This window comes from Falco peregrinus, chromosome 9 (genome assembly GCF_023634155.1).
Source record: "Falco peregrinus isolate bFalPer1 chromosome 9, bFalPer1.pri, whole genome shotgun sequence".
NCBI lineage: Eukaryota > Metazoa > Chordata > Aves > Falconiformes > Falconidae > Falco > Falco peregrinus.
Genome location: NC_073729.1, coordinates 18,702,985 through 18,730,013, shown reverse-complemented (window position 1 = coordinate 18,730,013; position 27,029 = coordinate 18,702,985). Strand labels below are relative to the sequence as shown.

At 37.1% G+C, this 27,029-nt stretch overlaps 1 protein-coding gene across 8 annotated transcripts in view; it reads left to right on the top strand.

The window, feature by feature from the left end:
* The window catches only part of SHANK2 (SH3 and multiple ankyrin repeat domains 2), a 354,214-nt gene that overhangs the window by 146,809 nt on the left and 180,376 nt on the right, over nt 1–27,029 (top strand). For all 8 annotated transcript variants that reach the window (XM_055814242.1, XM_055814244.1, XM_055814240.1 and 5 more), the window contains one exon: nt 2,266–2,379. In XM_055814242.1, coding sequence (XP_055670217.1) covers nt 2,266–2,379 — 114 coding nt within the window. The remainder of the gene's footprint in view (nt 1–2,265; nt 2,380–27,029) is intronic.

The following is a 27,029-nucleotide window of genomic DNA, read 5'->3' as shown; positions in this document are numbered from 1 at the left end:
ATATAAATATATATGGAATAGATATTGGATGAATGATTAGGCTTCTGTTTTATGTAACACTGAATTATCAGATTGACTTTGTGTGTTATTGCGCACAGGTTTTAAACATTTTCAAGAACAGCTGGAATTTATCAACATACTTTTTGTTAATTATGCCCCAAATCTATATTTATTAATATTTTAATTTATGTATTTATTAATACAATTAAAGCACAGGTCTGGTTTCTTCAGTTTTGCTTGCATTTAAATGTAGGGATGAAATATTTTCTACTTATGTTAACAACATCAATAGGTGTTAGGTAACTAAAAGAAAAGGCATGTGAAAGATTTTTTTGTACAGCTTAAGTGTCACTGTAGAGTTGATGTCTTCCAAGTGTCCTCCCCCATTATCCCAGAACTACCTGAGAAGGTATATTTTTCCCCATATATGTCAGAAAGGTGCTTGATAAATTGTGCATTTGAGATGCGTCTGGGTGTAGGATTTTGCCTTATTGGATACATTTCCTGGGGCTTAATATGTGTTTGTTACTGACAGTGATGTTTAAATGTGCAGTTTGTTAAATCTGTGTCTCTGAATTTACTACATTAAAAGAATTAAAATTGACACATTTAAAAACATTTTTCTGTCAAATATCTGTCAGATATGTTAGTAGCTATCCATCCATGCTTTGTAAGTAATGCCACAAATAGATTAAGATTGCATTAATGAAAAACTAGGCGAACATTTAATTTCAAACGCAGTTTTACAGATCCTGGGGTGTCAAACCAGAGTTCTTGTCACCTCTTTAGTATTACCAAGATATATATATATTTTTTTTTTTTTGGCCTATAGTTGATTTGATTTTCATCTTACTCTATAGTAGGGCAAATCAAGTTCAAATTCAATGCTATTGAGTCACAGCAGTTCCACTGATACAGAGTTCAATCGCAGTCAGGGTCGGGGACTATGATTGGAAAGCCTGATAAGGTATGTTTTAACAGCACAAAGAGTGCTTGTGTTGGAGAACATCAAAGTAGCTCTGAGCAAGTTAATATCCCTACCATACTGAAATACCCTGCAGAGGTATTCTCCCAGGTCTTGCAAACCATATGCATACGTTAGCAAAGAGATGTGCTTGGGCTAATCAGCCTTGATTTTCAGCAGGGCCAGTTGGCTTGGCTGGCCTAGCTCGCACGCAGCTAATGGAGCTGGACTGCTACGACTTCCGTGGGCTTATTTTTGGTAGCTTGGGGACCTTTCTACCGAACACTGTGTTTTGTACAGATGTACTCTGGGGACCCGTGTTGTATGGCTGAGCTCCATTCCCAATCAACCTCTTTAGAAGAGCTAACTGTTTTTGTTAATGACATCACTTTTGTTCCAATATTAATGTATAGTATCTCTTAAATAGTACATTTATGTTCTTTTATTGTACACTAAGCATACGGTGATTTGTCGGAACTTCTATAAAATTAATTTAAACGTAATACTTAGCAAGTATTTAGGATCCTTTCATTACTGTAATTCATCTCCAATTGCTTACTAGAAACAACATACACTGTGGTTCTGCAGTCTTTGGTCACAGTCCTTGCTGAGTCCTAAGACTGATAACAAGATAATTAGAACTACAGGTTAAAGCTTTTTCTTCTGTTGGTAAATCATTCCCCTACCTATTGTCATTACCTTCTATGGAGAAAAATCATTGAAACATTTCAAAAGGCATCCACAGTGTGTATCACACCTATGGGATATTCAAGCATTTGCTGTGTACTCAAACCATTAAATCATATTACTTGACCTACATTACAAATCTCTGGAGCTACCCACTAAATAAAATAGCACGTTTCCTTAGGAGGCAGAGAACATGAGATACCCAAATATGTATTATTCAAACCCAATTTCAATGTGGGTTCAGTTTTACAATGGATTCAGATCTTCAGCTTAATTTGAACACTCAAGACAAATTTTTTGGTCTTAGTATGACCATGCATTTATCCTTGATAAAAGCAACAATGAGAAAACTGGAAATGGAAAGCAGTATATGAGGGCCAAGGAAACATGCGACAAAAATGAATTTGGGAAGAGGTTCCAAAGACTGGTAGGGAGGGTCGCATTTAAAGGTTACTCTCTGCCCATTTTGGGGGTACCAGCATTTGAGTTATTGTATAAAGTTTGCTTTTACCAACGTGATATTCAGCTATTAGTGAATGTGTTATGTAACTAATTTTGGTATTTACATGAGAAGAGAAAAATGTCTAATGCTTCCTATGTGTGTCTCTATCTAGTTTTAAGCATTGGTGAAGGTGGATTCTGGGAAGGCAGCACCCGGGGACATATTGGATGGTTTCCTGCAGAATGTGTTGAAGAGGTTCAGTGCAAACCAAATGAAAGCAAACCAGGTAATCAGATCAAGTTCCTGTTGAATCCTAACAATGACAAATGTGATGTGTCTGTCCAAGCAGAGAGGTAGCCTAGACAGTAATGTGTTACACAGCAGTGTGTTTGTGCAATACTAGAAGCTGGAGAATTGAATAAAGCTGAGCTGCTGAATTAAAAAAATTAAGATGGGTTTATTGATCAGATTTTTCTGGATGCTGTCCAAGCAAATGGGCTTTCTCATGAGGGTCTGTGCTGTGAAGTACTGCAAAAGCTTTTAGGCACAACCGTATGCAGACATTTTGTAAAGCATTATGTTAAATTTTATTTTCTTACTGTATGGGAGAATGGCTAATTAGACAATCAAATAATGGAAGAAAAACTGGTCCATCATCTCCCAATTTGTGGTAGTCATACAATGTATTTAGCTCTTGTTCATAGCAATGAAGTTCCCTCTGTTGACCTTTTGCTAAATTTTAGAGGCAGCATCCATTAGTGGGATGTCCCATATACATCCTTACTGATGACAAAGGAAATAGAATCCTCCTTTATCATACACTTATATTGCCATAAGTAAGTAAAACACAAGTGACTTTAAGCCAGGAGTCTTTACAGTTCTGGTATGATAAAAGAAAAAGAAGTGTTCATTAAAGCATGTTATTTTAAGAATTACCTACCATCTCATAATTTTTCTGCTTTTAAGAATTAAGATGTGAGGAGGACATCCTCTCTAATTAAAAGCTCATTATAAATGAGCTCTGAAAATATAATTAATGTTCTCCAGGAGTGTATGTAGTTTTAAATTAACTATTGGTGCGTTTTGGATCTCTGATGTATTGATCCATAACTTTTGTCATTGCACAGACAATACACTAAAATTCGTGCATCGTATCATTCATTTGTGAACATTGTTCTTTTATGTATGTCATTATAAAACTGCACAGGTATACTTTTCTTTTTTAATATACACCCACTGTATTAACATGATAGAATGGAAAAGAATGCATTGGACAAGATAATAATTCCAAAGTAGTAAGGATGTGTAAATATTTGTAATATTTGATAAGTATTTTAATTCCATCGGTTATAAGGGAAGCTGTGGTAAGATGAAATAGAGTTTAAGGCGTGAGCAGAAGAGGAGGCAAAAACTTAGCTTTTTTAATATGAAAAGTTTAAAAGATTGAGGGAATGAGGCATCAGGTAAACTGCTCTAGATAACTAAACACTGTGTGAAAAGGTTATACTTACTTTTCTATTTCCCTTTTGAGAGAGAGAAAGAGAAGGAAGCAGAAACAGATCTAATATTTGGTGAGAATGGATTTAGTCTCTGAGAATAGGGAGAGAATAGTTATGTAGCTTTTGAAAGAGCAAAGAACAAACCAGAATTTAAAAATGGAGGAATATTAAACAAGAGGAAGAGTCAGGCTGGAACTGGCAAATTTGGGAGCAGTACGGTTCTCAAACACTAGATGTAAAAAGAGGATAACTAGTTGCAATTCTAGTGTGATTTCATTTGTTAGAAAGGTTGTGGGAGAGGAATAAATTGAGTCAGTGTGCAACATGAGCTGATGAAGAGCCCTGTGGGAACTGTTCTGAAGATCCTTCAATAAAACTTTCAGAAAGGTGTAAGTCAGTCATCATAATCACGTTTCTTGAGTCTATCATGGCAATTCTGCATTAAATTTGAGCTGTGCATTTGTCTCCAAATCTGAAGAAAATTCTAGGAAGGAGCATTAAATTAAGTTCTAAAATTTGAAAGGAGTTTTGCATCTTCTTTAGTGATTTTGGAGAGAAGGTAACCAAACCTGTTACAAATCCTCAAAAATCTTTTCAAGAAGTACTGTAGGAAGTAAATTCAATATGTGACATGATTGCTTTAATATATGACAAGATTGTTTTTGAGCAAAAATTTCTTTGATCATTCAAAGGAAAATGAAAATTAAGAAAAAAAATTGTCACAAGAATAGCAAAAGGATTACAAAAGCTGGAAGTGTTGAAAGAATGTAAAGAGAAACATCTTACAAAATTTCTGACATGAAGTTATGAAAACTTATGCTGTGTGTCTGGCAAAACACCAGAGCATTTACTGTAATTTCTACCTATTGCATGCTATTGTCTTTCTGATTGTACCATTCTTCTACTCTGAAAAAGATGCAAATATACTTAAACAAACATGAAATGGGCACATTTTTTATACCTTTGAACTTGTGCACTCACGTATTTTTCTGGGCTGTCTTGAAAAATGTCGTGTACCCAGAAGGCACAAATGAGGTATAGTGCTTCTCTGTATAATACAATAGAGGTTGGAGCTTTATGAAATATATGAAATCCACAGTATTTGCCATATTATTATTGAAATATGGTAAGGGCTGAAAGCAGCTGATCACTGAACTGCTCTGTGCAGTTAGCTCCATTCCCTTTGCATAGGAAACAATGGAAATGAAAGAGAAGAGCTTTATAAGCAAAAATCAGCCAGTACTCCCTCTGAGTACAAAATGCAAAAGTGATTTAGAAAAATGTGTTAACCATGGTGAAATGATTAGAAATTAAATTGGGTCTACTGGGATTGCTGAAAGAACATCAGCTGAGAAACATCACAAACTTGTGTGAGTTGCAAGAATTTGCATCACGGACTTTGCAAAGCAGCAGAACTTCTTATAGTAATGATTTAGAAAGTAGGTAATTTTAATGTGTAGGAAATGAATCTCAAACTCGGCCTTTATCAGACCAGCACCACAGTAACAGTTTTTCCTATAAATGAGATCTAGTAACATTTCTTCAAACAATTTCTTCCCTTTGCTATTAAGTTTGAATAATTGTGTTTAATAGTAGCTTGTCATTTGCACGCCATGAATGAAAAAAAGAAAAATAGTTCTTGGAAAAAACAAACCACAATTAAACACTACATGCCCAGTAAAACTAGCGGGCAGGTGTTTCATGTCATGCTGATGTCTAATCTCATTTCTAAGACAAGTTCAATTTTCAGGGAACTTCATTGCCATCCTGACTGTTCTCTGGAAGTAGGCAGTACAGAACAGCACCTGGTTCCTGTGATCTCTTCAAAGGTATCATGCTAGCTTGGCAAGTTCTGTTTTCCAAAAAAACCCCCTTGTTGACTGGCATGACTTCTATATCCATTCTTTAATAGTTCATTAACTGAGACTTGTAGGAATTACTCCATTTTTTTGCTAGGACTGATGCCAGGCTTATAGGCTTTTAAATTATCCAGGTTGTCTCATTTGCCCTTTAATAGCACTGGCACAGGACCTGCTGCCTTTCAGTCTTAAGAAGTTCCCTTGACATTTTGAGATCTAATAAAAAAGAGTAACAAAAAGAAAATAGTTACCAGTGGCGTGCTAAGTTCTTTTGCCTTCTTTTAAAAAATTCTTAGACGCAAAAAACTTCATACTATCTCATTTTAAAAATTGTACCCTTAGTAGCCAGTTTTTAACATTCCTCAGAATTATTCTTAGGGTGAAATTCTTTTTTTTCAGATGAGATTGATACACCTTGCTTTTTCCCTGTACAAACACAGAATACAAAGGTTATCTATTTCTTCTTTCTGTGTTGGCAGTTTTCCTGTTATTCAGTGGTGAACCAATTCCATTCTCAGATTTCTTTGTATCCTAAATATGTGAAAGTTCACCGTGGTTGTTTGCTAAAATGTTCTGGGCAGGTTGAAGAAAGTGCTGTACAGAAGCTTGATTTGTATAAAATCCTAGTTAACTCAAAACTATGCAAATGTGAGGCACTAGCTTGGGTTATTAGAATTCTTAACAGGATTTATCAGCCAAGTGCGTTGGTTGGTGCTGCAGAGTATCAGAGGTCATCTTGGATCTCAGGCAGCAGTAGTTTGCATCCACTGAGAATACACTGTGTGACATAGCTTTAATTTTTCTGCCTATAAAAAAAGACAAAGCTTTTCATTTTACCGGTTTATTCTTTCCTTAGCATTCATTATCCTTCTTAAGATAGTAAGAATTCCTACCTAATACCTTACAATGGGAAATGAAGTACAGTAGAATCTGTAGTCCATAAAACCAGCTGCCCCACCAATGGAAGACACATTTTTCCTTCTCTTGCTCAAGTTTAGGTGTTTCTGTTTGCTTATTTTCCCTCATAGGGTTTTAGTCTGACTTGAGTGATTTACTACAAAAGTGCTTTCTATTAGACTTGTGATTTTATACTCCATGTCCTTCAGAATTCAGAGATTTAGATCATCTGATTGCTCATAACTGAGGTGAAGAATTCATTTGGAAGGTAGAAGTTATCTTTACCTGCATTCTGTCTTTACTGTTTATTATTCCTTCCTCCCTAATGTGCCTGAAGAACTCTTAGATTTTACAAATGATACTGACTGAGCATTTCTTTTACTAATTCTTGCTGTCTTTCAACTCTTGGCCTCCTTGGTGCACCTTTCCTTGAGCTCCATGCTCATCTTTAATATTATCTTTGGGTGATTTTTCACTTAGTAGCGTCCTCCATGCATTTTTCTACGCTGTGGCCTTGGGGTATACCTTGTTAGTAGTTGTAGTTGCTGTACGATTTCAGCCTAGATCTAATCCAAGCATATGGCTTCAACGACCATTAAGCCGTTGTTCAAGAGCTCATTTTTCCACTGAAGAATACAATTTAAAAACTCTTAAGGTCTGCTCAGTCCTGTGGGCTGCAGCAGAGTAGACAGCATTAGAAATCACATTCCTGGTCCAGACTAAAATGCTAATGTAGATGAGCCCATGCTGACCTCTAGTGTCACTAGTGCTCTGAGCAGATACTACATAGCATCCCAGAAACTGGGATTTCTCTTTCAAAACGTCTGTACTTAAACGTTTGGTATAGCTTACTCCTGAGTTTCCAGCAACTTGAAAATATAATGAAAGATTTTCCAGTAATAGCATAGTTCTCCTGCCCATTTCTTTTAACGTATGTAATCGTACACAGATGTTATAAGCAGGTCACAGTGTTCCTTATCCAACATTCCCTCTAGACTTCAGAAGCTACCAAACAAGTCGAAGTTATGCTAATGAAATGCATACTTTGCTACACAGATTGCTGTATGTGAAGTATAGAATTTTCTTGATTTTGCATTCTTAGTTTTTAACACCTTGTGCATTCAATAAAAGCAGATTTGCTCCTCATTTCCATGATCCCTTTTTATAATTAGCACACCACCTTCCTGGACAATATAGTCAGCCAGGCTACTAGAAAACTGATTTGCCTTCTTGCAAAGAAGAAAGTCACCTTACTGTGAATTGAGGAGCTAACATCTATACTAATATATGCTAGCTGTTCTGTCCTCTGTGGATATGTGGCTTGGCACATAACGTATTTGAAAGTTTTCTTCCCCTTGCCTGCCACATCATGGTTGCTTTCTCCGTGCTGCCTTTCGGAACAGTCGGCAACATATTTTGTCCACTGAAATATCTCTGGGTACTGTTTGGAAGAATGATAATTGGCATATGTGGAAGCTGAGCCAGGGACCCGCTAACAGTGAAACAGGTTGGATGGTGGCATGCCAGAGCACAAATGCCAGCCTTGACTGTGTCCTGTATGGACTTATGTAGGCTGCCTGAAGTTCTAAAAAATGGAATTTCCCCATCTTATGCTCTTACATAGCTTATAGTTAATTTCAGCTATGTCATGTTTAACCTTTCGTGGGAAGGATGGGTGCTAGAAAATCAACTTTTCGCCTTTTTTTTTTTTTGTTACCTTTTTAAGCATTTCAGGGTAGTGGTGTATTAAAAGCAGTGTCCTTACTGGGTGTGCTTTGTGAGGAAGATGAACACTAAAGCATACTACAGAATATTGGTCTCTGTGTGTGTGCGTGCACCCCATTGCATCCCAGTACGGAACAGAATTGTAATGTGCTGGAATGTGTGTAATGGAAGTTCCCATTCCCAAATCATCAAGACCAGAGGACATGATGGAGCACGTGTTCACATCTATGGATTCCTCCTCTGAACAGAAGAGGAGAAAACGTGCATCCACCTCAACCTGAATGCAAGCAGAGCACAGCTTGTATGTGCACCCTAGGACTCCGATGGGGGACTTGCTGTGGGATAGACCTGTCACTCAGCTAGCTCCACGGGGCTTGGAACACTTGGATACAGCCACCACCGTTCTCCTTTCTGTAAGTTCAGGGTCACCTGCTTTTGCCAGTAAGGGGATACATTTACATAGATTGATAGTTTAAGATGTGTTTAAAGTCCCTGATGAGGCTTTGCTCAGGTTGCATCCAGATATTAGTTTTTGAGCTCATGTAAAACTGAAATTTGTAGTTCTGGTCCTTCTCTAAGGACAGGGGCCTTGGTTTCCCAAATACACTGTTTGGACATAACAGATAGCCAGAACAGTCAACTGTAAAAGCCCTCCCTAATCACATATAAGTATGCATGTAAAAGTCAGCAGTGGAAAAAAAAAATAGAAAGCAAAAAATCTTTTCATCCAGCCTCTTGCCTTAATTACTTGCCTTTTATAAATGATCCAAATTAACAAAATCTTTGTTAAACATTTTTTTCCTGTTTTGTTAGAATCAGTTCTGGATAACTTAACTAGAAAGGCAACTCTAAGACTAGATGGAAACATTGTAGAGAATTACTAGAACTCTGAAACATTCTATAAACCGAGTAACTTTGAAAACCAGCAGGAGAGACTGCAAATAAGAGATGCTGTCTGACCAGATGAGCACTTCGAGGTTTTCCGTAGTAAGTTTTACTAAATGCTCCTTCCACATGATTTCACCTTGAATAGAAGTTACCCGTGTATCTGTGACAAAATTATCATGCAAATTAAAACTGTTTGGTGTGAACAGCAGCAGTTAAGGATAAAACATGTAGCTGGAATGCCTAAATGGAGAAAGTACAAAAGTAATTTATATATATGAGGGGAAAAACACATTTTTGTTAGGAAAATTAATCACAAACATTCTCACGTCTATCAGTGTGATAGCTTGGAAACGTATTCTGACTCAGCACGGACAACGGTGCTAGACTTAATATGGCAGAGGGAATATAAACCAAATTAAAAGAAAAATGGAGGTGCTAGATTGGCTCACATCTAAGTGGCCTGATCATTGATAAAAAGCAGTATGATGTGGATACAAATTCAGCCTTTTGAAAATGGATAGAAAGCTCAAGAGATTAATGTTATAGCTTTGTAATCCCAGACAGGGTTCTAAATGTGGGACATGCAGTCAAACAGATGTGTTTATTGAAGTTTATCCATGCCTGTTTGAGGAACGTTTTCCAGCTGTCAAACCCTGGTACCCAGAGCTCAAACTGACAGGTCAAACACTGTTCAGTGATCTCTCTGCTTTGAAGGTTACTGTCCAAAGCTCTGACCTCTGAAATAACTCTTTCCTGCCTTGCTTCTATATTTTGCACAACAAACCACGTGGCTCACAAGATTCTGAAAAGTTTCCATTTTTGATAAGTGATTTTCTGCCATAAAACATAGTTCCCATGGACAAATTTGTAATTAAAAAAGATATGAATAGATGGTAAGACTCAGTACAAGGATATCAACAAAGGCACTGTATTCTGGTTTATGGCTTGGAAGGATCAGGAATATGCTACATACCAGATTTTTGTATAAACTGCATTCCCTTCCATCAATGGGAAGAATATACTGAACAAAAAGGTTGATGCAAAGAACTAGATCTGAGATGCTGGCAATCCAGTCCAAAAAACCCAGCTGACATAGACATTTGAAGCAGTAATATTCAACTAATTCTGACAGCTCTCTGTAGCTGAGGATGTAAATCGACTGTACATTTTGTCTCAAGTAATGGAAATTCAAAGAATGAACCTCAGCAAGTTTCTTCAGTTTAGCTTTGCTGAGCAAAGCATTTGTGTTCTCAGTAATGATAAACAGCAGTTTGGGAAAAGACTTCTAAATGAGTCATCACTCAATAATAACGCTAATTTGGAAGCAGAGGTAACTTGAGAGCTGTTTTTTGTCTGCAAGCAGCTATAGGATGGAGTCACATGCTTCCCACACAGCCTGGTAATGTGTGCCCTCTCTAACTGAGGGTGCCTTGAAAGACCTTGCATTTTTTCAGTCTTGGTCTTCTGACCAAGATGCAATAGAGGTTTCTTACTATAATAGTAGTATTTGTAAGAAATGCTTTGGAAGACTGAGTCTACCAACTCATTTCCCTGGTCAGCTTCTTTCTCTCAAATTACAGTGGTTTTCCTTAGCTTATGATATGAGTTTGGTTTCAAGAAAGAGTAAAATGAAGTATTCCATAATAATGATTTCATATTCTATCCAGGTTTTGAGAACAGCGTAAAGTAAAAACATTAAAAAATTATTCAAAAGAAAGAAAATACAAGCCTAGGTCTAGAGCTTGAGACAAGTTAAAAGCCTGTCTGCATCTTTATCTCTGGATAAGTAATTTTTAATTCATAATATTTCACTGTTTCGGTTCCTCAGCTGACATGCACTTCATCCCTTTCACTCTGATTTTCATGCTTGCTAAGAACCACTTAGGAATAACTCTAATCAGCTGGAAAGGAGCAACACAATTCTCTAAAGCATTGAAATCTGCTAAAAATAAGTTGCACAGCAGTATAAAATTAAGCTTACATGTTAGGAAACTCAACATGTCAAATGCATCTGGGATTACTGATCGTGTGAAATCGGACATGCAAGTGTAGATTTTTTCCTTTTCTCATTCTTTCTGCATTTTTTCCTCAAAAAAATGTCTATCAAACCATATGGGACAAAGCAGTGCAACACTGAGGCATGTCTTAGAATGGAGCTACCGTTACAGCTTCTTCCTTTTACTTCCAGTGATGTGCTCACATTTTCTGTTCAAAAGTACAGTCCATCTAACACTAAGAAGCAACTTTTAAAGCACGAGAGCAGATATAGATACCAAAAATACCTAATGCTACAAATTACTTTAAAACTGTGAAAAAGATAAAGGTATAAAATGAATGATTTATAAACTGATACAGCATCCTGAGGAATTTAAGCTTTATTATTGGTTTAAGATGGAGTATTTTAGCCTGTGGCAGGATTTGAGCAGCCCTGTTAGGTAGTATGCTAACAATCTAGAAATAATATTTTTTTTATTCCTAGTTGTTCTTGTGTGGAAACTACACGTATAAAACATTTCTTTTCAGCCCCTCAAATTCTGGTGTCAAGTTAGTTGAGTTTTAACCAATTTGACATATCCCAATGATTGCTAGTAGGCAAAAATCTGTAGCTTTCACCTTCTGGAATTTTGGAGCATTTCAGATTTCATAAAGAATAGGTATTTTGATTAGTAACATCTCCTTCCTGTACTAATAGTTCTTTTCTGATTAGAGATACTTCTTAATATCTTATGATCCTATAATCAAATATACTTGATCTTTGCTCTTTCTATAAATATCTTAAATGATAGTAGCAATAGATGTTTGCATTTATTTTTATTTTGCATCCTTTTTTCCCCTGAAATTCTGTTTAGTCAGGGTTATCTGATGCACCTGTGCAAATGCTACTTATATCAGAATACAACTTCTCTTAAAATCATTCTTGGTATCTATCAGAATTTAATAGAGTGCTATGTTTCATTTAACTCATTTCATTTAGCATAACCCAACGCTTTTCAAAACCATTTACTTAAAATGGGTGACATAAAGCAAGGCAAGTCTTAGATCCATGCATATTTTCAAAGTGTTGGTAAGTCACCTTTTTCTTCTGTATTCTCCTGTACTAAATGACACATTTGGGTTTTTTCCCCTCTTGTTTTTGATGGTTTAGATAAAAGGCTTGACAACAGAGGCTGAAAACTCTTTGAAACGCTCCCCAGTTATTTGAGATCAAATTCATACTAATTTAAAGAAGATGATAGAGCATATACTTAGAGTAATGGTAATGCTGGAGGTGGTCAGGAAAATGATACCTAAATAGCAGCAGCTGTTAGATAATCCATATTCTGTTCTTAAATTATGTCACTGCTTTTTGCTTTCATACCTGCCTGCAACAAAAGAGAATGGAAAGGGGCTTTTTCCAGCTTGCTAAAAGATCCACCGATGCCTGATGGTGAGAAAATGGCTTGATAATACACTGGTTGATAGCAGTAACTGATCATAGTAGAAGCAGCATGAAAACAAGTAAGCTATTTTGAGTCATTAAAAAAGCCAATCAGTTATTACATTTGTCCTGCTTTTGGCTGGGATAGAGTTAATATTCTTCCTCACAGCTGGTATAGAGCTGTGTTTTGGATTTAGGATGAGAATAATGTTGATAACACATTGATAGTTCAGTTGTTGCTAAGCAGTGTTTACACTAAGTCAAGGACTTTCAGGCTTTTCACCCCACCCCACCAGTGAGCAGGCTGGAGGGGGGCAAAAAGCTGGGAGGAGACACAGCCGGGACAGCTGACCCAGACGGGTCAAAGGGATATTCCATACCATATGGTGTCCTGCTCCGTATATAAACTGGGGGGAAAGCTGGGCTGGGGGCCACTGCTCGGGAACTGGTTGGGCATCAGTCGGCGGGTGGTGAGCAGTGTGCATCGCTTGTATATTATTATTGTTGTTGTTGTTTAATTATTTTCCCCTCTTTTTCTGTCCTGTTGAACTGTCTTTATCTCAATCCACAAATGTTACTTTTTTTCCCCAGTTCTCTCCCTCATCCCACTGCAGGGGGTGTGGGGGGTGTGTGAGCAAGCCTGCTGGGTTAAACCATGATGACAGTACACACCATTTGCTGATTTTATTCTGTGGTGCGAATAATGTAAGTGGAATTTCTCTTGCTAGAAAGCTCTGCTGATTCTGTTATCGGATTGGTATCAAAGGGTACTCTGGGGTCTCACTGTGCCTTGTGAACTGTTAACCCAGACTAGTGATGTAGGGGGTTTAAAGTGTAATTTCTTCAAATGAACATAATTTCCTATCTGACATTTCATCCTGAGCTTATTCGGCTCTAGGTAGGAAGCCCCAGACCTGACCAGTATCTCAGGTGGCCTTCGCTGTGCTAACAGAGCTTGCAGAGAGATTTGCTGTGAGGGCCTCACACCCTCTCCTTCCCCCGATTTCTGGTGCCTTCAGTCCCCGTATGTCTTGTTCTTGGGTATCTGTCCTCGCTGGTTCGTGCCTGCGGGGCAGGAGCAGAAGATACTGGTCGGCGCGGTCGCAGCAGATTTTCTGTGGCAGTGGTTTTAAAGGTTATGTCTCCAGCATTGAGCTATGAAACTTGCCTGTGCCAGGGCTGTGCTTACTCAGACTTTCAGTATCCCAGGGTGTGTTTATTTAGCTAAGTGAAAGAACAGCACATCAATATTGATAGTCTTATTTTTCAAGTCAGGAATAGGTTATTTATCTTCATGTAAAATAAAGAAACCTGAGTAAATGTTTCTAATTCTGAACTTAAAAAATGTATTGAATTTTAAATGATAGTGGGGCTTGGCTACATTATCTATAAATTGTATTTGGAACTGAGTTTGGAAATTTGGTTCTGCTTTCTGATTTGAAGTGAAGGATGCCCAGTGATTTTCTTAACCCTTAGTTCAGGCTACTATTCACAACTATAAAACATGGCTGCAAAAGTCAGGATGCAAAAAGGACTTCTGTTCATTGCTTGGGGCTTTTTTTTGTAGCCAAAAGTTCAGCTGTAATTATACAAAAATCACAGGAAGCTATAGAGTCTTTACTTCATGCTTATAGATATGTTATACATGTATCAAGCACTAGTTTAATGTTATCCAGAGAGAGTTTTAAAGTAGTTACATATTTTGACTGCTCTCCTGGAAATAATATAAAGAATTACATTGCTTTCCCTGTACAACATATTAGTAGTTCAAGGAAATTATGTATAATGTATCCTTGTCTCATTTATCTAAAAAATCCTTACGTGTAAAAAATTACAGTTTGTGCAGTAAAGGTTAACAAGAAGCCTCTAGAAGCTATAATGCTATCTTTTGGCTGAATAGTTAAAATGTTGGATCACATGAGGGAAGAAAAGTACTTCTGTTGGATGCATCTGTGTGCAAGAGTGCACTGCAGGAGATGGGAAACTGAAGTTAGGTAATAAGAGTAGAAGTCTTTGCAACCACATTATAACGAAAGGTTGAGGATAATGGCATTTCAGTATGCGCTGGAAATGTTCATACACACTCTGAAAGCTATGCATGGTCAAAACAAAATGGATTGGCAAAAACAATCCAGTCAGCAGCAACATTGATAACAGACAGGGCTTGAAAAAATCTTGGCAGTGGAAAGGAAGAAGATACGTTGAAAAGTGATCTGTGCCATGAGTCTGTCTTTGCCAAAGTCTGTCTGCAGGAGGGAAATTAAAGGAAGGGGTTTCGTGCTTTTAGCACATCTGCTCTTTGGAAGGTGTCAAGTTGGAAAATACCTAAGCACAAGAATAACCCAACATTTCTGTAAAGTTTTAAATTAAATTAAAATTAGTGCAGATGTGCTTACAGATGCTTTTACATGGCTATGTAAAAGGCAAGACACCACTTTATCAGTTGGTAAGTGAACTAACACATTTATAGTAATACCTCTGTCTTGTACAATGTTGTCTGGGTAACCACATCCCTTTTAGGTACAAATTTTGTGCAACAGTGTTTTCTTTGTGAATTACAATATTTTTTTTCCTCTCCCTGTTTCTTCTCCACAGTTGTACTGGCACAAATCCTTGTGTGGCTGCACTTTGCACTGAAAAGGAAAAACACAGTGCTTTGTGGTTTTTTTTTTAAAAAAAGTTGTTAATTTTTAAGACTGTTCTATAAGCAGACTTATTTGGAAAAATGATCCATGATTAATGGAAGGGACAGGAGTCCCATCAGTTGATACTGCACAGAAGTACAGCCTGAGTCAGCTGGCTGATAACAGCAATTAACAAAGAGCAGAAGATAGCAAGCACCCTCTACTTTGCAGTAGTAAGCTGGTGGCAATTATAAGGCACTTAAAAAGAATTAATCCTTTCCATCATGCTTTTGTCATATGAGTGTAGTTTACCTGATTGAATGTAGCCAGCAAAGCTGCAGTGGGGAAAGCTTCGTATCACCTAAGTATATAGATTTCAATGGTATTAACATTTCCACCTGGGTGCATCACCTTCAGATACCTTTTTCTATCATTTTAATATGGCTCTGTGCTTCAAACATTTAGCTCAGTGCCATGAATTCAGGGATACAAGCCAATCCTTTGCTATTCAAATTTAACAAATCAAAATGAGGAAGCAGGAGGAAGGATGGGAATCTTCATGATTTTATTTATTTGCTATCAGAATTGAACTCCACGATAAAAGATTTCCAGAGAAAAATTTAAGAAAAAAAAAACCCTTTTGAATTGCAGCTACTATATCTCTTCTAAACGTTTTGTCTTTCAGGTAAGTTATAAAACTAATTGTTTTATGTTATATTAGCGTTTGTTAGTCAACACTTTAAAAAGAAACAGTTATATTCCTGACTGTAAATCCTTATTACAGATTACACATTTCCTTTCATTTGCCAGGGTAAAGCCTATGCTTTGGTTTGGTCTCATATAACTCATATAAGACTTTGAAGATTTTGAGGCTTTAGTAGGCCACTGGTTGAAAGGAAACGCATGTGTGTGTGTGTGTATATATATATATATATACACATATATAAACACATATACACACCCACAGAGGAATTGTGTAAAGGCACTTCCACAAAAATCGCCAATCTGTCTTTGAAGATTTTATCATTCAAACATAGGACACAGTTACATGCAGTAACCAAAAGATTATGAGAAGAAACAATTTGTTCTTAAGAACCAGAGGACATTTAAAATGTAATAGAAAGAAAGGTGGTCTTTGCTAAGTGCTTGCCCCAGAAAACAGAAGGGCAAATTGTAGATAAGTGCACTGATTAGTGCTGCAGGAAGAAAAATTGAAATAAAATCAGAGAGGTACAAGGCAAAATTGGAACAGAAATATAATCCTTCAAATGTTTCTGTTTACTGCTAAGTACTGTATCTTAAGTACTAGGATCCTAGATGTAGGCTGTTGGCTGCTGATAAAATAATGCTCACAGACAGGAGGAAAATCTGGCTAAGGAGTGAAACAATGAGACTCAAGATAAGGAACTCCTTTGGCTGGAAAAGGGACTTTCAGTGTTGCTCTAGTTCTTTGGTGATAACATCTCAATATCTAGTTTAAACACTTAAAAATCTGTATCTTCAGGCATTTCTGTTCAGCAGAACAGGGCTGTGAAATAAATTATTATTTTATTTTTTAAAACCAAGGGTTCTGTACCTCTGAGGCAGTTCAGAGCCTTCCTCTCTCTGTTCCTGTGACCACCACACAGCTCAGCTTTCTTCAGTTTCTCCTGGGCTTTTCTCTTTTCTTGTGAAAACAGCAGAGAACTGAGAGCCCCTCTTCGCTGCCATCCTCTTTCCTAGCCCACAAATGGTGCTTAACACCTGACACGGCACAACTAAGCTTTATAATCATTCACCCAGTTTGAACTTGTTACTAAACATCCAGACATCATTATTACAGGTAAGATGACACAAAATCACATATTCTGGTTTTATTCTTCACACACACCCCAGTCCGTTTTTATTTGCTTACTTGAATAAAAAAAATAAAGTGTAAAGTCTTTTAGAAACATAGTAGTACCCAAAGCTAAGTCACCAGGAGGAGTTTTGACAGGGCATCCTGTATTTGAAGGGTGTACTGCAAAGCAACTGAAGGAAATTGAAATTCCTAATTGCTAAATTAGTTAGGGAAACAGGTAAATCAGGTGAACTTTTGTTTGTTCTCTCATTCTTGCTTCACTTTTAGAAAACAAGTTTTAAAGAATGTGGTTTGGTTTTGGATGGACATTTGAAATCTTTGTATTATTCATTTGTTTTAATTCTTTCATCATAAATGAATGCAGTTTTCATGGTGAATGCTTGCTGCTGTGGGCAGGGATGACCTTTTTCTGGGAAGCCAATGGACAGATGGAAGAGGAAGATTTTTATTTTCCGGCAAATGTTTTGTTTAACGGGGACAATGGTAGAGTCTGTAGAAAAACAGGAAGGTGGGAATGATTGTCGGTAGGATGACGCGTTCTTGCTCTGCAATTGAAAAGTAGGTAATCCCCACTTCTTGTGGTTTCTAATTTATGCCTATGATGTAGTCTAACAGTGGGAAAATGCTATTCCTGCTGAACAGCCTAGTGTTCGTTTTCTCTCTGCATATCTCACCTTCTGAGGATGCCTTCTATGCTGCAGTATAAAAGATGCTATTCTGAGGAACGGATGTCCTCAGGTCCCCACTCCCCCAAAACATATTGCAATATTGTTAAGAAGTACAGATGCTTGGTAGTACATGTAGACACAGTCACAGACCTTGACACAAGGGCTTACTGACTCTAAGTAGCTTGGGGTGGGAAGTGTTTATAAGACTGATAAGGAGGGAAAAACATTCACCTGGGAAGCAAAATAGCTGACATGGTTGCAAGTGCTGTTAGTTCTATATATTTCAGTGTACCACTACCTCCAGCTTCCCTTTGGGTTTGTGTGTACTTAACTGTACATTTAGTAATGGCCCTAACCTGTGAAATATATATTGGGTTTATGTTTGTTTATGTGTAAAACTCTATCTAAATTGTTCCTAAAATAATAACTTGCATCTAAAGTTTAAGTAATCTTGAAACCGAGTTTTGCTCAGACATGCTTTGTATTTGGAAAGAGAGCTATCTAATATTACTGAATTTCTTCTCCTCATTAAACAGGAGCTGAGTTTATTAGCATATATCTTATTAGCTAATAAGTGCACGTAATACCAATTATTTAATTAGAAGCTTCACCTCCAACAAGATGTTTTTACTTATTAATTTTGATATATGTTTAGTTCTGAAAATACAAAATACTTGACCCTAAAGGTCAACTATAATGACTTACATGAGCTACACCACAGTTGCTGGACTTGGGGATTCAGTGACATTTCACTATGTAGATAGATTTGGAAGACTGAAGTGTATTATGAATATTCTTCTTCAGAAGGAAGTCTTCAGAATTTCTTGAAGTCCTTACCTCACTTTAATGTTGCAACTCATATGTCGCATTTGAAAGTTAATTGGAAGTACTTCAGTTAATGGGTTCTAAAGCATCAGCTGAACATTTAAGAAAGTTCCTGCAAAGCTGTTTTCATCAATTAGGTAAGAAAATGGGATTTTTTTAAAAAAAACACACTGAACTTAAGTGTTTTCTGTAAAATGGAGTCCTAGTGTAGGTATGTCTCATGCATATTTCTAACGTATCACAAACTGCTGCTTTGCAGTATGAAGTTAATTTATTTCCTGGTCGCAGTTGGTTGGGAAATGGGCATTGGCAATAGTCTTGAAGTCTTGCATTCCTACATTCTTCAATCATAACAGTAAACAGGTTTATGGCTGCCATACCTGTTTTATCACATCTAAGTAGCTACTTTTTGGCTATTGCTTGAAAATTAATAGACTTGTGAAAGAGAATGTGAAAGAAATCACTTAATACCTGGTGACTTCAGCGTGGCAATCTTACTGTGTTTTGGTCTGATTTATCACTGAATCTTTTAAAAGTAAAAAATCAGTAAATAGTTGATAATCCTTCTTCTAGATTGATCAAAATAACAAGTAAGGCAGTGTGTAAAAGTTACCATCAGATCGACCTAGAATCAAAAAATAATAAGAATATTCCTTTAAAAACAGTATTCAGTTGCTTAGATTGTACTATATGAAGATGATATTGAAGAAGTAGTTAGAGCGTCATTAGGCACAAATACTTCTGGGATTTTCCCAGTGTTTTCCAGTACAACTATAAACACAGAATACAGTTCAAGTTGTCACGTTATTTATGAGACACAGACTTGAAAAAACATCTGGTAGGTATTCTGACAAATACTATGTAACTGGAAAGGTACATGTAGACAGTTTTCCTTATATTTTTACTCTTTGATTCATGTTTTTTATTCTAAAAAATTGCAACATTTGTGTTCTGGCTTTTCTAGTTGTTTTGTTGAGGCTGTGTGGCGACACAAAAGTTGAAAATGGTTTCTCTTTATCTGCTGCCAGATGCTCATCAGAGTTTTTCCTGATGCACTGCAGACCTCTGGGGGCCTGCTCTGAGTGACTCTGCCAGAAGTACTTTGGTTTACACATTTACTCCAGCCTTGCTCAATGCACAAAATACATTAAAAGTAGTGCAAGATTAACCACCAGCTCAGCAAACTGTATTTTTCATACAGTCACAGCAACTGTGCCAATAAGTAATTTTTATGGAAAGCCACATACAGATTATTATTTTTTTACCCTTTTTGTGCTACCACTATTTTCTTTGAGTTAATTTAGGTGGGCTATTTAAACTCCAGCTTCAAACTCACTGCTGAGTTAGGGTCTCAGACTGCTACATGCAATAGGTAACTACCATTCATTCTTTGGCCAAGATGATGCTAGAATAGAAGGTAAATAGTTGCCAGCAGTATCACAGGGAGGAGGATCTGGGATTTCTAATAAATTCACCCCTGACAAGGATTTTCTCTTAATCCTCATGTTTTAGATAGCTCAAAGAGATTACTTGGGTATCAAAATGGGTAGGCTTAAAATACCATTTATCTGTGATTGGTGGAATGTTGTTCTGGGAAGCATCTGGGAGGGCAGCAGTTGTTTTGTTTTTTTAAACCGGAAGTTTCAGATTAACCCTGGAAAAACCTTGTATGGTGCAGGCACTGGGTAATGCAACCTGCCACTAAGTGGCAGATTTGTGGTTTGACTTTGAGCTATCACTTCAAAGCACAGAGAAAGCATACTGACCACAATAGCCTGTTAAACAACTAATAGTTTTAAATGAAAATAAATAAGCTTGAAATGGGTATTGTCTGAATATTACTTAATTTGAAGTCTGGCATGTCCACATCTGCAGCATGTGATGGCAGCCCTATCATCAGCCCAGATTTGGGTTCATCTTGGGAGGCACAGACTAGGATAGCAGAGAATATTTGAGTCATGGAAAGGTTGTGGGTATTATGACAAGTAGTCTGAACTGCAGGTGTGAATTTAAATTGCCATAAATCACTGTCATTCTGGTTTGAAATTGTTCTAATCCATTCTAACTTTTTGCCTTTCGATTAAATCGATTTTGCCCAAGTGGTCTCTTACAGTCAAGCTTTAAGGTAAAGGTGGTAAATATGTCCCTTACAGGAGTATGAAAATAAAAAATCCAGTTCATCCCACCCCTGGAAACATGAAAGAGTAGCTTTAATGTTTTCACAAACGTGTATGTATAGTTATCTGTTAACATTAATACTATTCATAGATAAAAGACGCCAGTTATTTCCTGGGAACTATATTTTCCAGAGCTAAACAGCATTTTGCTTGAAATATGACTGACACTAAGCATTAGGATACTTAAAAAAATCTATCATTGCTTATAAAAGTTATTTTTAAAGCTTTAATTTTAAAAGTATACTATTGCTGAAGTCTTTTTTAAATTTTATTTTATTTTTAGGAAAGTCTTTAATTTACAAAGATACAGATTAAATGTTTTTTTCTAAAACCTGCACAGAATTGTGATTTTCCCTCCTATGAAACCTGTGCTTGCCATATAACATATATATTTTAATCACTTGTGTTCGATACCCTAAGCCAGGTTTTACTGATGACTTTGCAATACTCATTTTGCTTACGTGGTCAAACATACTTTCATGTGCATAGGAATGCACCACTGATTTGTATTGGTTTTCCTCTTCCTTGTTACTAATCAGGACTGAATGTGGAGAAATTTTTGGAGGCTTTCCCTCTCATTTTCTTGGTGAGCTATTCTAGCATACAAAAAAACCCCCACCAAAACCCTCTACAGACCATCCTACAAACATCCGTAACATACGACCTAGTGCTTGTTAATGTACCTCCTTCATGGTTTTTTCAACATGGAGAAGCAAGAACATATTCTGAATTGTTATTATATGCATTTGATGAGCATTTAAGTCAAGGCATCTTGAAGTTCAAGTCTTGTATTATACAAATCAGCTAACTTCATTAGTATATTAAAATCTCAGACGTGTGTTTAGGATCTTATTTCTCAATAAATCTGACTGTTCTGGTGTCTTTATCTGGAACATCAATATTCAAGAGCCTTCCTACATTCTTAACTTGCTGATTGCATTTTTTCCTTACAGAAAATCAATTACTCTTACCTACATCAGCAGAATTTTAAGAAGATACAATCAAAGCGTGTATCTCATTCTTCAGTGTAACTTCTGGATGCTGTGTGCATACATCTCTTCTGTGCCCCTTGTTTAAATTCCCTTTGGGCTTCAGATAGGGTCACCAGCGTGCTGCTTTATTCCAGAAAGGTGGGCATGGGAAGGTGCTTCTTTCTCTGAGACCACCTCTCGTATCCACCCTTGCCAGTGTTACCCAGGGAGTACTGCAGCTCTTGCTTGTGTTCTGGTTGTTATATTAATTAGCTTCCATAGCAGTAAAACCACAGTATTATGAATTTTTATGAATGGAGAGATATTAGCAAAATGAATGAATGCTGAAGTGTTCGGTATATTTTTTCTGATGGTTTATAATGTGTCTTAAGTGGAGGAAGGTAAGTCGCTGGGTAGATAGTCGTATTTTTTGTAAGGGGTTTATTTTAATCACTGCTTGGTACTGAAAAAGGATGGGAACAGTGCTGTTCCTTAAATCTGCCTGGTATTGTAGTTTTGTCTGGACATGGTCTGGTGGATCTATCACCCTTTAATGTAGGCTTTTAAAGGAAATTATTCATTATAAATTGGCGTAGCTTGCACTTTTCCATCTGATTTTGTGCAAAAGCCTGTTCTTATATTTTTTAACAGGCAATTTCATCAATAGTATGAGGGCTTTTAAAGAGTTTGTCTTTGCTATCAAACTATACATAGAACATGACCTTACTCAGATTTTCTAATGAGACATCCCTAGTGAGGTTAGGTTTTCCTGTGATCAACTGAACGTGACTTGATGCTATTGCTTACAAAGTTTGTGACTAGCATCATACTAGCTCAGCCTGTATTCTGAGTGCAGCTGAAGGTAATGGCATCCGTTGCTCACCCAAAGATTACCTGCCATCCAAAGATTACTTTTTTTTTCAAGTAAAGGCAAAATTAATCTGAAAAAGACTATTGTAAGAATTAGTCTGTTAATCACAAGCCATATCTGCTATCCAGTATCAGTAGAAGAGCCATGGCAAAAAAATAGGTATATTTTTGAAACAGGAAACATCTACTAATATTATTCAGATGAAGCTATTCTTTTTATCTGAACTTATTTTATGTATCAGCATGCTGCATAATTTTGTATATTATACTTTATGATACTGTTCTGAGCATTAGCCACACAGCAGGACATACTCCCAATCTCCTAAAGGAGGCAAGTAAAGATTAGCAAGGAAGTGTCAAACTGCTGAAATATTAGTCTTCAGTATCATGTCACAAAATATGCCCTTATCAGACAATAAATGCTAGTGTGTTTCTTTCAGCTTAGTGTGTGAGACTAAGTCCTATTTTGGGAGAGCAAAACATTTTATAATAGTTGTTACATGGCATGAGGGCTTGTTAAAAAGTCTGGCCTTCAGGATTTTTGTAAAATTTGATTTGTGTTCAACCCTGCTGCAAGTTTCAGTGCAGTCACATCATCAGTCTTTTATACTAAAATATGCTATGTAAGAGGTATTGTCACAACACAAAATAGCTTAGAAAGGTGCTGTATTAACTGATACGGAAGTTACCGCGCTAGTTCTTCTTCAGAAAAAAAAAAAAGCTGGGTAGCTAAAGAAAATGGACTCTTCCCTGTGTAGCAAATGCTAGGAAACTGTAAATGCCTCAGTGTTTGGCCATTTATAGAAACATACGGAGACAATTATCCTGAAAACGTTCTGTAAGAGAGAAGCCACCTCCTGGATGGAGTAGTTGAAGCACGGAGGAAGTGACAAATTTGCCGAGGGATGTCAGATGTCCTTGAATAAAAATACTCTGGTTAAGAACTTACCCTTTCTGGTTTTCATACACACACAGAGACACAAATATGAATATGCACGTCATAGTTAATGTGTAATATGTTATCTTAACAGTTGAAGTGAGACACGTTGATACCAGTTCTTGTGTTCAGTAGATGGTCACTAGATGGCATTCTTTGGGTACACAATTTAAGGGGAAAATAATCTGTAATGTTTAATTTGCATTCAGCCACACTTCAGTCCACTGTTACTTATGCCTGAATATAAAAACTTCAGAAAGGATGTGTTAGGGCAGTAGGAGGGAGGTGGGGAGGAAGCATTTTACTGTGTTTTGTTATTTCAGAGGCTGCGCTTTCTAAACAGTGTAGTTTATCTTGAACTCTAATAACATTGTATAAACATTTCTGAATACTTTTCTAGTTAGTATATATGGAAATACGTTTTTAGATTGTAGATTAATGCAGATCTGTGAATCTGTTATGTGTTTTACTCATACTCCTTAGAGATGATAATCAATCACTATGAAATATTCCAGATACGATCACATCTTCAAAGCACTTAAAACTGAAAGCAACTACTCAACCACGCCAGCTCTCTCTGTGGAGTAGAACTACAGGAAAATTCTGGTAATCAGAGGATGAGTGCAGATACTTACTCATATTGTGTTTTTTAGGGCCGGGACAAGGTGTGCATGTAATACTGTGATAGTCTGCCTCTCAGAAGTCGATCAGAAATTCCACTTAGGCCGAGGACCATTTCTTGAGAAAACCTGTGGCAGAACTGTCACAGTACTGCAGCACGTAATGAGTAATTAAAAATGTATTGTTCTAGTAAAAGCTATTAAGTACTAACCATCTACGTGGCAGTTGCCTTGCCTCAGTGCTATATTTTAGGATGAATAAAAGCAGTCGTCATTGATTTCTTAGCTGTGTTTCAGATCTGACTCATCTATTTTGTTCTAATTCAAAATGAGGGATGAGGTATCTCGAGTGGCTATAAACACCGTTCTGTGAGTCCCGTTGTGTTAACAGCAGTTTATTGCAGACGGCATTCTCTGGGCTTGTTTGCCGGCTGTTTTTATTGCCTCAGCAGCACAGAGGAAAGGGCTTGCTAAGGTAAAACACTGCTTTTTATGCTGTCTGCACTACCTGAATTTTTCAGTATAACTGGTGAGATTTTGGGTATCCAGATTCTTTCAGATAGAAGTTTATTAATTTGCTGGCTTTCTCGGTGCCAGTCTTTAACGTGCCCTCATAACAACTGAGGAACCTTATGGTTTTGAACCAGTTACTAGCAAGAATTTCCAGTTTAATACCAAAACAACTTCTGCAGCAGAGAAAAATTTTGTTCAGCACTCTAATCCTTAAAATTTGGATACCTTTTTGTGTCTTGATGTGTAAATAAGAAAAAGTAAAAGGTGTTATCAAAATTCTCATTATTTGAAGGTAATGCTAATCTTTTTCCTAATAACGTATAAAGGCGAGGGTAACTCAGTCGGTGGCAGTCCTCTTAAGCCAAAGAAGAAACAGTGTGAGCATAAGGGACTGGGTTTTGAGTGGAGTAAACTGTTCATTAAACATTTCCCTGTCATCTAAAGTCAGTATAGCTTGCATCATTTATTTAGAATCCTCCTAGTTATTGACGAGTTTTTTTTCTGTTGTGAGCTATTCTGTGAAATCATGATAATAACCCTCTGCTTGAGGAGCTATGCTGTACAAAATGGAAAAAGAAAAAAAAGGCATGTTTCCATATTTTTCTCCCTGACTTGTCAATATTTGAGCTTAGTACTATTTTATACCTTTCTCTGAAGACAAATTCTTCCTAGACATAATTGTAACTAGTTCTAGTACCTCAGTGCTTGGCATTCTTCTGACCAAGCAGTGTTATTTCCTGTAGCTCTTCCCATTTCTGTGGTTTGTTGCTTCATCTGGCCTTACTGGTTTCCAGTAACAGCTGCCTTTCCCATGTCCTACTGTGCGTCTCTTGCTCTCACTCTCCCATTCCAGCCTGTTCAAATCTTTAGGCTCTTCTCGCAGACTGACTCTCCAAAAAGATTGTCTGTGTAGCTATAACTTGTATTCATTTTTTTTTTTTTTTTTCCTCTGCACACACAAAAAGCAAGCTCTGTCATTCACACCCGATGTTTTCATCTGAAGTTTTTATAGGATAATCCTTAGGACAGGAATCAGAGCTCTTGTCCGCCAAGTAAATTGTTGGTGCTGTTAAACATCTCCCATTGCACACTTCCCAGCGGCTAAATCCTTTGTGTATGGTCTCAGCTCAACAGCAAAAATGAATGCTTCTACCTGTTTTTGCAGAGGTGGTCTGTCAGGGGTTGTGTCAATGATGCTGTAGTATCTGTCAAACAAATTGTTTCCTTCAGGCTAGTCCTCATCATCAGCAGTGTGAGGGACCTCTCTTTGTTTCAGTCCTCTTGGTTGCTAAGGAGAGACTAGATGCGATTTTTTTATCTTACCTACATGATAGATTTGTGTCCTCAGCAGTATGCAAACTGTTCAAAAACTAATAACACAAAAATATACCCATTTAAAAAAAATAAGCCAAAGCTTTACTGGTATAAAACAGCATGTGTTTTAAATATGTTAAATATAATTCATACTGCGTTCATCCCACTGTGTGCTTGCTTCACTCCCAGTCCCTATCAAGTAGGCTACAATCACTCCTCCTCTGCAGGAAAGGAGTGCACTTATAAAATAGATATCTTAAAATAAAGCCAAAGTAGTTGCTTATTTTCCTGTAGCCCAGAAGATGTGGGTGTTAGAGGCAAAAAGCTCTGATAACTTGCTTAAGCTGCTTAAACAGTTTTGGTGGAGACATGGGAAGATCAGGTATGAGCAGGTCTAAGGGAGGTTTTGGTAATTAATGCTGGGGAATGTTTGGCAGTGAACCTGTCTCATCCTTCTCCTACGTGTTTAGCCAGATGTAGGGTGTGGGGAAAAAAATGTGGCAAAAATACAATTATTGCCTGGAGGTCACTGAAAATGAGACCGAAGGGTCACTGGATCATATCTGAGACGAGTAAATGTTAAAGGGGAGACATGAGGATGATATAGAAGTGAAAATTCACATAAACTTAAGGGGTTTGATCCACTGCCTGCATGCATGTTGCTGCAGTTGTTTTCAATACCTTGGGGTGGGGGTGGGGGTGTTTGGGGGATTGTTTTTACCCAGGTATAGATGGTAAATAGGTGATAAATCACAAAAGAGATAAAACTGTTGTGTCCTGTGAAGCACTCTGTAGGAGTAAACGAACAATGAGCTTTTGAGAAGGGTATTTCCTAACCCTCCATAGATGGCAATGCTGTTTCTTTGTGAGGTTTTAAAAATATGGATAATATGGCATAATTGTGAGCCATTCTGCTGGGAGCAGGAAAGACGGGGAAAAACTGAATTATAAACCAGAAATGTTTCCTTGCCAAGATTTGGAGCGATTGTTGCCTGATTATCAGGCTGCAGCTTTTGTATTGCTGGTTCTGCATCAGTGGGGTCTGAATTCCTGCAGGCATCATCTTCTGGAATGAAAAGTCTTTTTTCTTTTTTTTTCCCTATTAATTTAAGTTCTGATTTTTCTAATTCTGTGAGTAGAATCTATATTTTCATATTTTCTTCAGCTACAAGCAGGCTCCTAGGAAAGGAATACATGGTTTCTCATTTGAAAAATACTGCAACTGTTGTGATATTACAGCTTAAAAATGATTAAGGTATACACGAAAGAGTTAGGGAAGGGAAAATATATA